The 12213-nt window shown below is 48.6% G+C and overlaps 1 protein-coding gene across 8 annotated transcripts in view; it reads right to left on the minus strand.

Annotated features, from left to right (window-relative positions):
* Window positions 1–1421: 1421 nt before the first annotated feature.
* LOC147625090 (histone-lysine N-methyltransferase) overlaps window positions 1422–12213 on the minus strand; it is a 100116-nt gene continuing 89324 nt past the window's right edge. For 3 of the 8 annotated variants that reach the window (XM_086818353.1, XM_086818350.1, XM_086818349.1), the window contains one exon: window positions 1422–2024. In XM_086818353.1, coding sequence (XP_086674479.1) covers window positions 1900–2024 — 125 coding nt within the window. In that variant the 3' untranslated portion in view covers window positions 1422–1899. The remainder of the gene's footprint in view (window positions 2025–12213) is intronic. The other 5 variants (XM_086818347.1, XM_086818346.1, XM_086818352.1 and 2 more) reach the window with 2 other exon arrangements.

Consider the following 12213-nt stretch of genomic DNA (forward strand, 5'->3'; position numbering starts at 1 on the left):
AGTTTTTGGTCTCCTTCTCGCGTGCCACCTATTAGAATGACTCATCGGGTTTTCTTGAAGTATCCAAAGTAAAGAAGAATCCAGATATCCACATCGCCAACTTTGAGAATATTTGGTGCACCAATGGTATGCCACCCACTATTTCCACAATTACCAAGTAGAATGCCTCCAACAACACTTTTGATGGTGAGGCAACCAACTGGCGTGCTCAATATAGCCCCAATCATTTTCTTACCTTTGAGGACCTATGGGATGCTTTCCTTCATTGTTTTTGGAAAGATAAGACCTCGTCCTAGGTGCTGGATAAGCTGCATCGATTGGCATAGGAGTGGTTGTTGCCAGTGGAGGATTATGCAATACATTTTCGCACTCTTTGAAGTCAGGTGGATCCTGCAGATTGGCCAACTGAAGCCTTATGGAAGAATGGTTTGTTCATGGATTGTGCAAGAAGGTGAAACCAACTATTGCTTCAGTAGATCTCACTGTTGGGGGCTTTGATGCACTGGTGGAAGAGACCCACCCAACGTGCTGAGCACAGCTTGATAAATTGCACTTCTAAGAAGGGAAAACATAAGCACGTTTCGGATTCCTCGGATGACAACCAAGAAGAGGATGACACTTCGAATGCAATCTTGGATTCGGATACAGACTCTAAAGCACCAGAACAGGAAGAAGCGAAGCCAAAAGTTGGATAAGAAAGTCGATGAACGATTGTTGGTAGTATTGGCGAAGTTCACTAGAGAAAGTGCGAGAGGGACTGGATCGGGATTTCGTCCTAGCGTCTGGTGTGCCAAGTGCTCCCCACAATGTGAGCCTACATGTGTGAATCAAGCCCTACTAAGCTCCACACAAGATTAAAACATGTTGAGTGCAAGCTAATAACTTTGATTACAACTCAATGCTGAAGCATTGATGGCTCCAAAATTGCATTTGACCTTGTTGTTCTATAGGAAACAAAGTTGCTTCTTCTTGTTTCAATCGTTTGTAGAGCTATAAATTTTCTAGAGCCATAACAAGGAGAAATAAGTTTATGGGCACCATCTAATAAATATGCCGAGTGCTCAAAGGTAAGGCAACATGCCCAGCAATCGCCCAATGCTGCACTATTTTCTTCTTTTAATTTCTTGCAGCTAGGTCTTTGACTCTAAGATTTCTATACTTATTGGAGAGAGAGAGAGAGAGAGCTATCTGTTTTGAAAACTTCATTGAAAAAAAAGGCATTTGTGAGATACTGTGTAAGAACATGCATATTATGGCAAAGAAAGTAAATAGATTAGCAAACCTTTAGCCCAACACTACAGATGATGTTTAGGCGCCCATAGCTCTCATTACAAGGGAGATAGATTGAGAGAGAAAAAAGAATTTGCCAGATAATGACATGCCATGCACTAGATATATATTATATCTAAAAACCTCCCCTCAGTAAAATGTTTCGCTTTTTCCTATTTAGCTCTAATGTTTTGAATTTTAAAAGGGGGTGATTCCCCCCACAACAACTACACCAGCTCCAAAATTTGTCCACAACAAAGACACAAATCACTGAGCTGCTGTGTTGTTGCATGCCAAGAAATCCTACTTACAATTACAATCCTTTGATCATGCCGTCCCTACATGGCACCTGAGGTGGGGAGAATGACCAACACATCTTCTATTCATTATATAATAAGGAGACATACAAAGCTCATCCTTTGTACATGAAAGAGAAAATTCCTTTGGCTGTTCACACACTTATTCCCACCTGTGATACAGAAGCGATCCTGGTTGTCCTTTCCCAGCCCACCCAAATTTTTAGCCTATATCTATTAACAACCTTTGTGTATTGATGTGACTGGCCAATATACTCGAGATTTCAAATGCAAAGAAATCTTACCCACATTCATAGCCATGTCATACAGGATGTCAGCTTTTCTTAAAATGGTACATCGCAGCTCGAAGTTTATGGATCTCCTTTTCCATTTCCAACATTAGGTGTTCCACATACAAGCAGAGAGCTGCACAACTGTAAAGGCTACTGTCAGTTACAGCTAGAACAAAAACCAAAAAACAAAGTTAACTTCCAAACAAAGTAATGAGAGCATTGAAAATGTGCTTGGGTGTGCAGGTGTATACTTGTGTGTGAGTGTGTGTGTGTCTACACGCACACGCACACGCACTTTTTTTTGCTTGCGTTCACCGAATCACCTCTGTTTGTCTTTTATGTCGTCTATGTCTATGTTTACATCAATGTATATGTTTTTATATATGTACATACATGCATGTACGTGTGTGTGTGTGTGTGTGTGTCTTGGGATTGCACCCAGCACAATACGGCTTTGTTCCCAGGCGGCAAATTATGGACAACATAGCAAATGCCTACATGGGTATTGAGTATGCCAAGTACACTGACCAGGATGTCCTCATCATGCAAGTAGATATTGCGAAGGCATTTGACACTGCCCATTGGGACTTCATAGCTGGGGTGATGGATCGGTGGACCCAAAATGCCAAATGTGATTTATTGGCTATACCAGGGGAGTACTGCTCAATACATTTTTGGTCGGGAACTTTCGGCCACTTGGACCTTGGGTAAATCCGTACGTCAGGGCTGCCCACTTAGTGCGCTGCTTTATGCCATTGCCACACATCCCTTGCTGTTATATCAACATTCTTACCTAGCAAGTAGGACAGCTTGCATGGTATTGCGATGCCGGATGGTTCTCACTTGGTGGCACAAGCCTATGTTGATGATGACTCCTTCCCTAGAAATACCCCAACGGATTTGCAACGGATTATGGATGCCCTTTTGCTTTATGGGCTGGCAGTTGGGTTGCATGTCAATTTTTGAAAGTCGAAGCTGTTATCAGTCTGCCACTATCTTTGGCATTCTAATCTTTGGCTAGGTCAGATTGTTCCACCCGGTTAGTTGGTCACGCATTTGGGATACCCGATTGGCTGGGATGTTTCTATGAAAGATGAGATGGTATGGGTGCTGACTCGATTGAAGTGCAAAATTGATTACTGGAAGCTATCCACTTGGCCTTTGCATGTCCGCTTGCGAATTGTCCAGTCGATCATCATGGCGTACATTCAGTTTCACCCTGGACTCGTAAGCAGATTGATACATTTATGTCTTGTGCCATTGCCTGTCTTTGGCGAACACAATCGGATCGCAAAGGGCTTCATCTCCTCGAGCGTGCTTGTGTGTGCTCACCAAAAATGCATGGGGGCCTGAACATTCTCGACATTCACTATCACATGCTAGCACGTAAGGCCACATTGCTTATTGACTTTGTCCATTGAACGCAGCCCTGGACAAAGATGTTGGCAGCCATGTGTGCACACATGAAAGTAGATGCTTATAGTCATTGGGTTTTGGATCACTCGAACGTCATTTTTGGTCATTTTACTGGGCGCATACTAGGTTGCCCTTATGCCACTTCTTTGATTACAGCTTGGCAGCAGATCTTATGTTTCATCCATTGGTCAGGTAGACCACATACAGGGAACTCACTCCAATATCAGAGCATTCATTGGAGTCCAGCCTTTCCTCGGCCTTTAGCGCTGGATCACCCAAGAAAGGCTTATCATCCATCAACTTTGGGAATACGTATGGTACAGGATGTGGTTGATGAGCATGGTATGGTTCTTTCTTTCCCCAGGGCCACCAGTAGGCAATGGCATCTGGGCACGCATCATAGGCCCATAGACTCCAGATCAAGGAGATACTCCATCCTTGAGGACCCAACAGTTGACATCAAAGAGGATCAAGTCTATATAGTGGATGATGTTCGAGATAGAAATATGGCGGCTTACATAAATAGTTGTAGGGATTTTAGTGAGAGAGTGTGAGATATGTGTTTTATCAACATTTGCCACCTTGGCATAAACAGACTCACACGTCAATCAAAACGTTGAATATGGATAGGTTTATGTTGAATCTATACGTTGTTAAGAAACGTGATATGGGATTGATCGTGGTGTTGTGCAACAGAGATTAAGCATAAACTATGGTGGTTTATACCACACCAAGAAATCCATGAGAGAGAGAGAGAGAAATGAAATGTTATATTAACGTCTTCAAAAGGCCAAAGTGACCTATGAGACCAAAGTTACAACCATGTGACATCTGATACACTGTCTGGAAAAGAAAAGAAAGAACTGAAGGTAAGTATCTAGCCCTACAATACAGCAGTAGGGAGCATTCGGAAGCAACAACTACGGAGAGTGGGAAGCTAATGCTACTAGTCAAAATGGGAAGTAGCAACTAGGGAGAGAATAGCACACTTAACAATAATCTATTGCGTATATATTATCAACGATACAATGAAAGGCTTCTAATATAGATAGCCATTAGCCCAATCTCCTTTACACATCATCATGCCATGTGGCAATCTCTATCCCACATCTTTTATGTGACTCTCACCAGTCACACAATTTCTTATATGGCATTCTTATCTTTCCACAATATCTTGCACCTCTAGGGTGCATTCACACACTCAACCAAATTACCCAAGCTTTAGTTTACATTGCACATTTCAACACCCCTTAATGTAAACTTAGATGTGTGAACTAATCATCTCTCCAACCAATTTAACCAACTCACCTCTCACCCCCAACAATTTGGCATTGCCAATCTCAACACTTTCCCTCAATACAAACTGGAGTGTGTGCATGTGTCTAGTCGATTTAGTCACCTCAAGTCCGTTTCGAGCAGCATTTTGCTCAAACGAAGCCACCCAAGTGCTTTTTGGACACCCATGTGCCCGGGAGGAGAAACCAACCCACAAAGTGCATCGCCCATGCGTGCACAACTCAATGCACACCACATTACAAACCGTTTCAAACACGCATGGGCTCGGGCACGGAACCCTCATCTGGGTGAGAAAATACAATCCTTTTTATCATAACAGCTCTCTACAAAAGTTTCATCACAAGGTCTAGTAATACTTGGCCACGAACTTGCAATCGAAACTCAAGGACAGGCTCATCCCATGCTTTCTTGATCTCAGCAAAACCTTCTTCAAGAGTGTCACAGAAATGTTGCAGGTCAGGATTGGCTGCATCTCAACTTACTGGAAGCCTCCTCCTACGTTTCTTCTCTTAGGCTCAATAGAGGGATCTCTGCGTCTGTACACTTTAGTAGGTGAAGCCATTTCTGCAGACCCCCCCCCCCCCCCCCCCCCCCCACACACACACACACAACGAAAATGAAGAGGAAGAAGGAAGCAGTAGAATCGAGAGAGAGAGAGAGAGAGACACACACACACGAGCACGCAAGAGACTTTGTTGGGCGGCGAGCACACGCAGAGCAATACCCGCTAAGAAGTGCACGTAGCACACACAGACCAAACAACAATGGGCACACAGCTCAGACCTAGATGAACGGCTAAGAAGCGTGCATAGCACACACACACCAGACAACAACATGCACACAGCTTAGACCCACACACAGACCACACAGCAACGGACACACAGCTCAGACCTAAATGAACGGCTAAGAAGCGTGCATAGCACACACACGCTAGACAACAACATGCACACAGCTTAGACCTAGACGAACAGCTAAGAAGCGCGCGTAGCACACACAAGCCAAACAAGAATGAGCACACAACTCAGACCTAGACGAACGACTAAGGGCGTGTAGCGCACACAGGCGAGCAGCGCCCATAGTCACAGGTGAGTAACCACACACATGCACGGACCCTTCTCAATACAACATAAAGGCCCCATCATTTTCTCTCAGCCACACAGAGCGGAACAGGGTTATCAGGAAGGACATTGTTAGACTGGATACTCAGAGGACATGGAGTTCACTTGGTCGTCCACTAGGGACGAAGATGGCCTTCTACAGAGATCACCTCCTATGCTTGACCAAGGATGGTTTCATCATCCGCCCACGCTACATGGACACACACCTATCTTTTGGGGTGAGATGTGCAATCGGCCAGATCCGCACCTCGTCCCACCAGCTGAGAGTGGAGACTGCTAGATATGGACCCAGGGCGGCCACACTAGAGGACAAGATATGCCAGCTCTGTCCCCCACAACCCGAGACAGAGGATCATTACATATGCTGATACCCTACATACTATGAGATTTGGGGGAGGTTCCATTGCCTCTTCCGAGCTAAGTTCAGACCACGGACTTCCTAGATCAGAGATGCCTGGGACTTTTTCTTCTAGAGCTCCATAGACACAGGGAGTCCTTAGTGAGATCCAGATCAGCTGTACTTGCTCGAGGACCAGCCCAGAGAGCTCTCACCGACTTCTTCCATACCAGCACTCCAAGGGCCCCGATCCACCCATCATACCTAGACCACAGGCTAGTGCAAGAGCTCGGCCGAGTGGTGTGACACTCGACATAGCCACTGAGTTATGCAGAGCTCGATACCCCAGACCCCATGGCCCTCGCCCATGGCCACACCACCACAAGAGGATTCGGGCCATCATCTCCCATCACATCGCAGGACCTTCTCGTTCTAGCTTAGTTTTACCACCTTGAGCACCATGTCACAGCGGCCCATTAGGCATGTATTAGGGTGATATGAGAACTCTCTGCTCATGTACCTAGATCAGATTTTTTTTTTTTCGAGAAAAGATCCTTTCATTAGTTATAAAAAACGCCCGTTGGGCTACAAAAACCTCTCCTGCTCATAAGAAGGCAGAGCAGAGATCCAATCAAGGCAACTAGGGAGACTCTCCCTAGGTGCAAAAAAGTACAAATAACTGAGAGGCTATATCATACAATAGGAGGGGGGAAAATCCAAACAGGTGGCCTGTAATGCCAGCGGGGGTACCCGCATGTAGGGTATAGAAGGGACCGCTGTGCCAAGTGGTGTGAAAGGCCTGGCGCCGCAAGATCGCCGCATCCGAGTCGCCCCGACGGATGCGGTCATACTGTCCTCGCAGGGTGTGGATCAACTCCTGCCAGATCCCCCGAATAGTCTCTGCTGGTGGCTCCAGTCTCCCCTCAAAGGCCCTGAAACATCGGGCCCTCCAGGTGAACCAGATGGTGAGGCTGCTGAGGAGCTCCCATCGTAGATCCCTCTCCTGTGTCCAGCCGGCGGACGAGAAACCCGATGAAGGAACAAGGCGAGGTTGACCCCTAATGAATCGGATGGCCTGGCTGTCCTGCTCCGTCTCGTATCCCAGAGCAGGCCCTGACGAAGTCGACCAAGCAGTGGCACCCCACGTATACATGCCCTCTGGAGAGGGGGGCCAAAATGCGCAGCATCCGTAGCCAAATCTGCTGCGCCTATGGACAGTCCCATAGGCAATGTCTTTGTGTCTCCAATGGGTGGCCGCATCGGACGCAGGCCGCCGGAAGACCACTGTAGACAAGCCAGGTGCCAACTGCAGAGCCCCTGTGGGCAACCAGCCACTGGAAAGTCGAGATCTTGCGTGCCTGTCGACTAGCCCAGAGCCAAGTCCAGAAATCCTCCAGGAACTCCGGTGAGAGTCCTTGTAGCCGCCAATGCTCCGATGCACCTGGAGAAACCATCCTCCTCGCAGACAAAATATGCCTCCCCAACCGAACAGTGTACTGGAAAAAGGTGATCTCTGTGGCCTCGGGGGATGCATAAGGATCATGCCACTCGTACTCGCCGAGCCGAGCCAAGGGGCGCGCAGCATATGCCCATATGCGCCAATCAGAGTCCACATCTGCAGGGTCTGGATAATTATGCCACTTTCAAGAAGCGGCGGCCACTACCCGTATCCTCTGAAAGATGCACTCTGCAACCAAAGGTGACTGCGCCTCCACTCTCTGAAGTCTGCCCTCATCCTGGATCTCATAGTAGAGGCATCTACCATCCTCAGTGCAAGCTCTGGCAGCAATCAGGATCTCAGGGGGCACGAAGGAGGCGGAGCAGGGGGCGGCGTGCGCTAAAGAACAGGGGCGGGGGGGGCGCGAGAAAACCAAGCGGGGGAGCAGGTGTGAGGGCGGAGAGGACGGGGTAGGTGGGGGGAAGCAGAGAAGCGAGGGCGGCGAGGGGGATGTGCGTGCAGGCGGCAACGTAAGCAGGGGGGAGCAAAAGCTTCAGCGAGCTTGACAGGTTCCACACTAGTTGAGCGGGCACGACACTCACTATCTCGGCTGTACACTACCTAGATCAGATTTTATAGTTTAAGATTTTTGTTATCTTTCTTTATTACTATTTTGTACCCAAGATCATGTACCTCATGGATATGATGTAACCTTTCAACGAAATGCATTTTGGGAGGAGAACTTTCAGCTCCTTGGAAGTCAGGCAAATCTAGCAGACAAGGTTGTCCTCCTAGTGCCCTGCTATATGCCATTGCTACGCATCTGATGCTCCTGTACATGGATAAGCTATCACAAGATGGCCTGCTACATGGAATTTCCATGGGGGATGGAAACAAGTTTGTGGCTCAAGCCTATGCCGATGATTCTTTCTTTTTTCCTTGGAACACAGAGCCTAATGATGTGAGGGTTCTCATGCAAGCTTTGTCACTTTATGGGTTGGCTGCTGGGCTGAGTGTCAACTTCACGAAATCAAAGCTGCTAAAGCTGAAAATTTATGATTGGCATAGATTCTCTGACCACGACAAATTGTGCCACCTGATCAGATAGCCAGACATCTGGGATATCTCATTGGATGGAAGATCCCCCTCAAAGAAGAGACTGAGTGGGTGATGCAAAAGCTACATCACAAAATTGAATATTGAAAGCCATCCACATGGCCATTGCATGTATGTCTGCGAATAGTGCAGGCTATAATCATGGCGTATGTGCAAATCTATCTCCCTTTGCTACCTTGGTCTCGCAGATAGATTGACCTTTTCATGTCTAAAGCCTTGGAATGCCTATGGAAAACAAAAGTGGACAGAAAAGCCCTCATCATATGAAAGAAGAATTGGTTTGCTCGCCTAAGATGCATGGTGGACTTTATTCTCAATATCCATTATCATGTCCTTGTAAGGAAGGCGATGCTTCTACCTGATTTTGTGGCACAAACAAAGCCATGGGCTCGCATATTGGGCAGTATGTATGTCTCCATGCGTACAGAACCATATGGACTTTGGGTCACCCATAATGATGATATAGTTTTGGGACATTTTAATGGCAAAATCACGGCTTCTCCCTATGCTACTGCTCTCATTCAAGATTGGAAAGCTTTGTTACACCACCTACATTGGTCGGGCCGGCCCCCAAACCAAGGAAACTCTTTGACTATGGAAAGCATTCATTGGAGTAGGGTGTTTGAAGTGCCTCTTGCATTATCCCAACCAACGAAGGCCTATAACATTTCCATGTTTGGAATTTGCCACATACAAGATGTTATTGATGAGCATTGTATGGTTTTTTCGTGTCCTCAAGCAGTCAAACATTGTCATTTGGGATTGCATCATAGGTCGATTCGGAGGGTCGTTATCGAGATGATGCAAACATTGCAGCCACTGGCTTCAAGAAGAAGGCCAACTCAGACACTCGCTTTTTGACAGGTAGCTCCCTGGATATACACCTCTTCCTTTTCATCAACTCAATTTCTAGGACGTACAAGCTCGCTTTTTGGTCGATTCTCTCCACCATTGCCAACTTATGCATTACGATCCCATTATGCAGCGAGTGGAGTACTCCGGCCTTCTAGGCCAATGCTTTATTTGCAGACAGATGGGTCATCTGGCGAGAGTTTGCCCTCAGCGTCAGACTAGGCAACCGTCCCAGGTGGTTCCCCCTCCTACCTCCCACTTAGATCCTTATCAGGGGGCCGAGGGAGGAGCAGGTTCCCAGGCCGCAGAGCACTAGGTTCCAACCATGGATGACCCATCAACCGGAGAGTGGCAGACGGTTGGCCCCCACCCCAATCACTAGCCGAGCACCAGAGCTGAGCGTCGCCGCCATGCGCGCTAGGCTGGCAACATGTAGGAGGATTCGGTTCTATCAGAGAAGCGTTTCGAGCACTTATCACAGCACCCACCCGCAGACGGCAAGCCCCCTCCAGTCTCACGGAGAGCCCCCCACCCCCCCACCCCGAGGTGGCGGTCGATTCCTCGTCTCATGACTTCTCCTCTGGCCTTCACTGCCCAGTGGGGCAGGTTGACCCCACCCTCGCTTCGTCGAGCCTTCCCCAGCAGCATTCCTCTCCAATGGATACCTCTCAGTAGCATCCCTCTCCAGCCTCTCCGCCTTCCCACTCCCCCTCGCCTCCCTCCCCCCTGCCTCCCCCACCCTCACCTCTGACTCTTCCCACAGTCGCTCCATTTGCCCCTTCCTCTTTCTCCGTGCCTACGATCCCTCCCCCCTACGCCTCTCCAGAGCATTCCCATCGGCCCCCTGCAACCCCTGACCCAGAGAGGAGACAGTTGGCGAGTGCCGTTCGCCGCCTGATTCATCATTTCTCAGAAAAGTGAAGATGACCATTGCAGCCTCACCAGTGAGGGCTCTCCCACTTGAGTCCCCAGGGCAGCCTGAGGATTATAGTTTCTTCCGGTGTCTTCCGATGAAAGGGACAGATAGGTTCGAGGAGACCGTAGCCCCTATTCGGGTATGTGGTCTTCCACCACTCTAAACCCTCTACGCCAGAGAATGGTGCGATGATCTTCTCTTTCCCCTTGAGCGTAGCCCCCAAGACAGAGTGGGATCTAGAGTCGGTGGCCGCTACCATACAAGATCAGGCAGTTGAGCTATCGCATCATTTGTAGCATCTCCGAATCACCGATGTTCTTACTCATCTATGGCCTTTGGCCAAGATTGAGCTTGGTGGATCAGCCCACAGACACCATGGAGGGGAGATGGTGACCTCCAGCCTGGAGGTGCTGCTTTTTGTGTTCATGCATACCTCTCTCGCAGTACCTCTCCCCCCTTCTTACAGATACCTCCATTGTGATCGATGGAGCACAGAGTATGCATACTCTCGCGCTCGGGCAGAGTGGCAGTACACGGAGGGCAGGATCCACGCCCACTTGGCGCAACTCCGCATGCACCACGACAGATTGTGACTATTCCCCATCTAAGCCCGCGTCCAAGACTCTTCAAGTGGAGAGCAGTTCCTGTAATTCCGCCTCACACAGAGATTGATATGAGGACTGTCTCATGGAACATTCAAGGCTTAGGGGGACCTCAGTGCTTTCAGAGACAAGCTGTCCTTGAGGAGAGCTACATCGACCTATGGTGGGGGGATCTATCGACATTCTTTTCCTTCAGGAGCACCATCTTACTGAGGGGCGTACCCGCCACTGCGGAAAGATTCTACCAGGCAGGAGTCCTACTTTTGGTCTCCATCCTTCGGCCCTTCAGGGACACAGGGAGGAGTGTCTGGGTTACCATTCTAATTGGAGAGGATAGCCTTGGCTTCCTCAACATTTATGCCTCGAATGCGGTTGTAGGTAGGGCTATCTTTTGGAGCACTGTCCGACAGGCCCTTCCCCAGGCTGATTTTTGGTGCATGGGCGGTGACTTCAACACGATAGAGGTAGCAGAGGACAGACTTGGAGGTGGCACGACCACTGTCTCAAGAGTGGAGTACTCTGCATGGGAGGAGATGATACTAATTCTTAGGGGGTCCAGAGTTTGGGCGTAGCCCTGGGAGTCTTAGCTTTTCTCGATCGGATAGGCGGAGCACTGGCCCCAACCTCTCTCGACTGAACAGGTTTTATGTTGACGAGTGGGCTCGCAGCCGTGGAGGCATGGTTGGTATTCTGGCAGGCACTACATTTTCAGATCATGCCCCAGTTATTCTGTCCCTTGAGGACCCTTGGAGGCATGACAAACATGCGAGCTCCAGGATTCCAGACAGCCTCATTCAGGACCCCGAGATATGTAGCCAGATTGAGCGGATATGGGCAGGTGTGGACTTTTCCTCAGGATCTGCAGTGTGCACTTTGAATGAGGGCCTTGGGGAGGTCAGTATTTTTTTAAAAGAGGCAGCCCAGAGTAGATTGGAGGGATTTCAGGAGCAAGAGAGGAGTCTGAGGAGGGGCCTAGCCTCTTTACAACATCTTCAGGAGAGTTTCCCCGGACAGCCCGTGGATCGAGAGTCATATCGCTGCTGCCCGCACGGAGATTCGGTCCATTGAGAAGAGGAGGGTGGAGTATAGATACCATGCCAAGGCCTCATTCTGGACTCACGCTGATGACAAAGTTACTAGAGACTTTTTTGAGATGGCCGGCCTCACAAGAGGGGAGGACAACTGATGGTAACCTGAGAAGGGGTTGCCATGGAATCCTAAAGGAGAGAGGTCAAAGGGCACAACCTATGTGGGGTGACGTAGG

This window comes from Cibotium barometz, chromosome 24 (genome assembly GCF_041138505.1).
Source record: "Cibotium barometz isolate CiBa-2024 chromosome 24, ASM4113850v1, whole genome shotgun sequence".
Taxonomy (NCBI): Eukaryota; Viridiplantae; Streptophyta; class Polypodiopsida; order Cyatheales; family Cibotiaceae; genus Cibotium; species Cibotium barometz.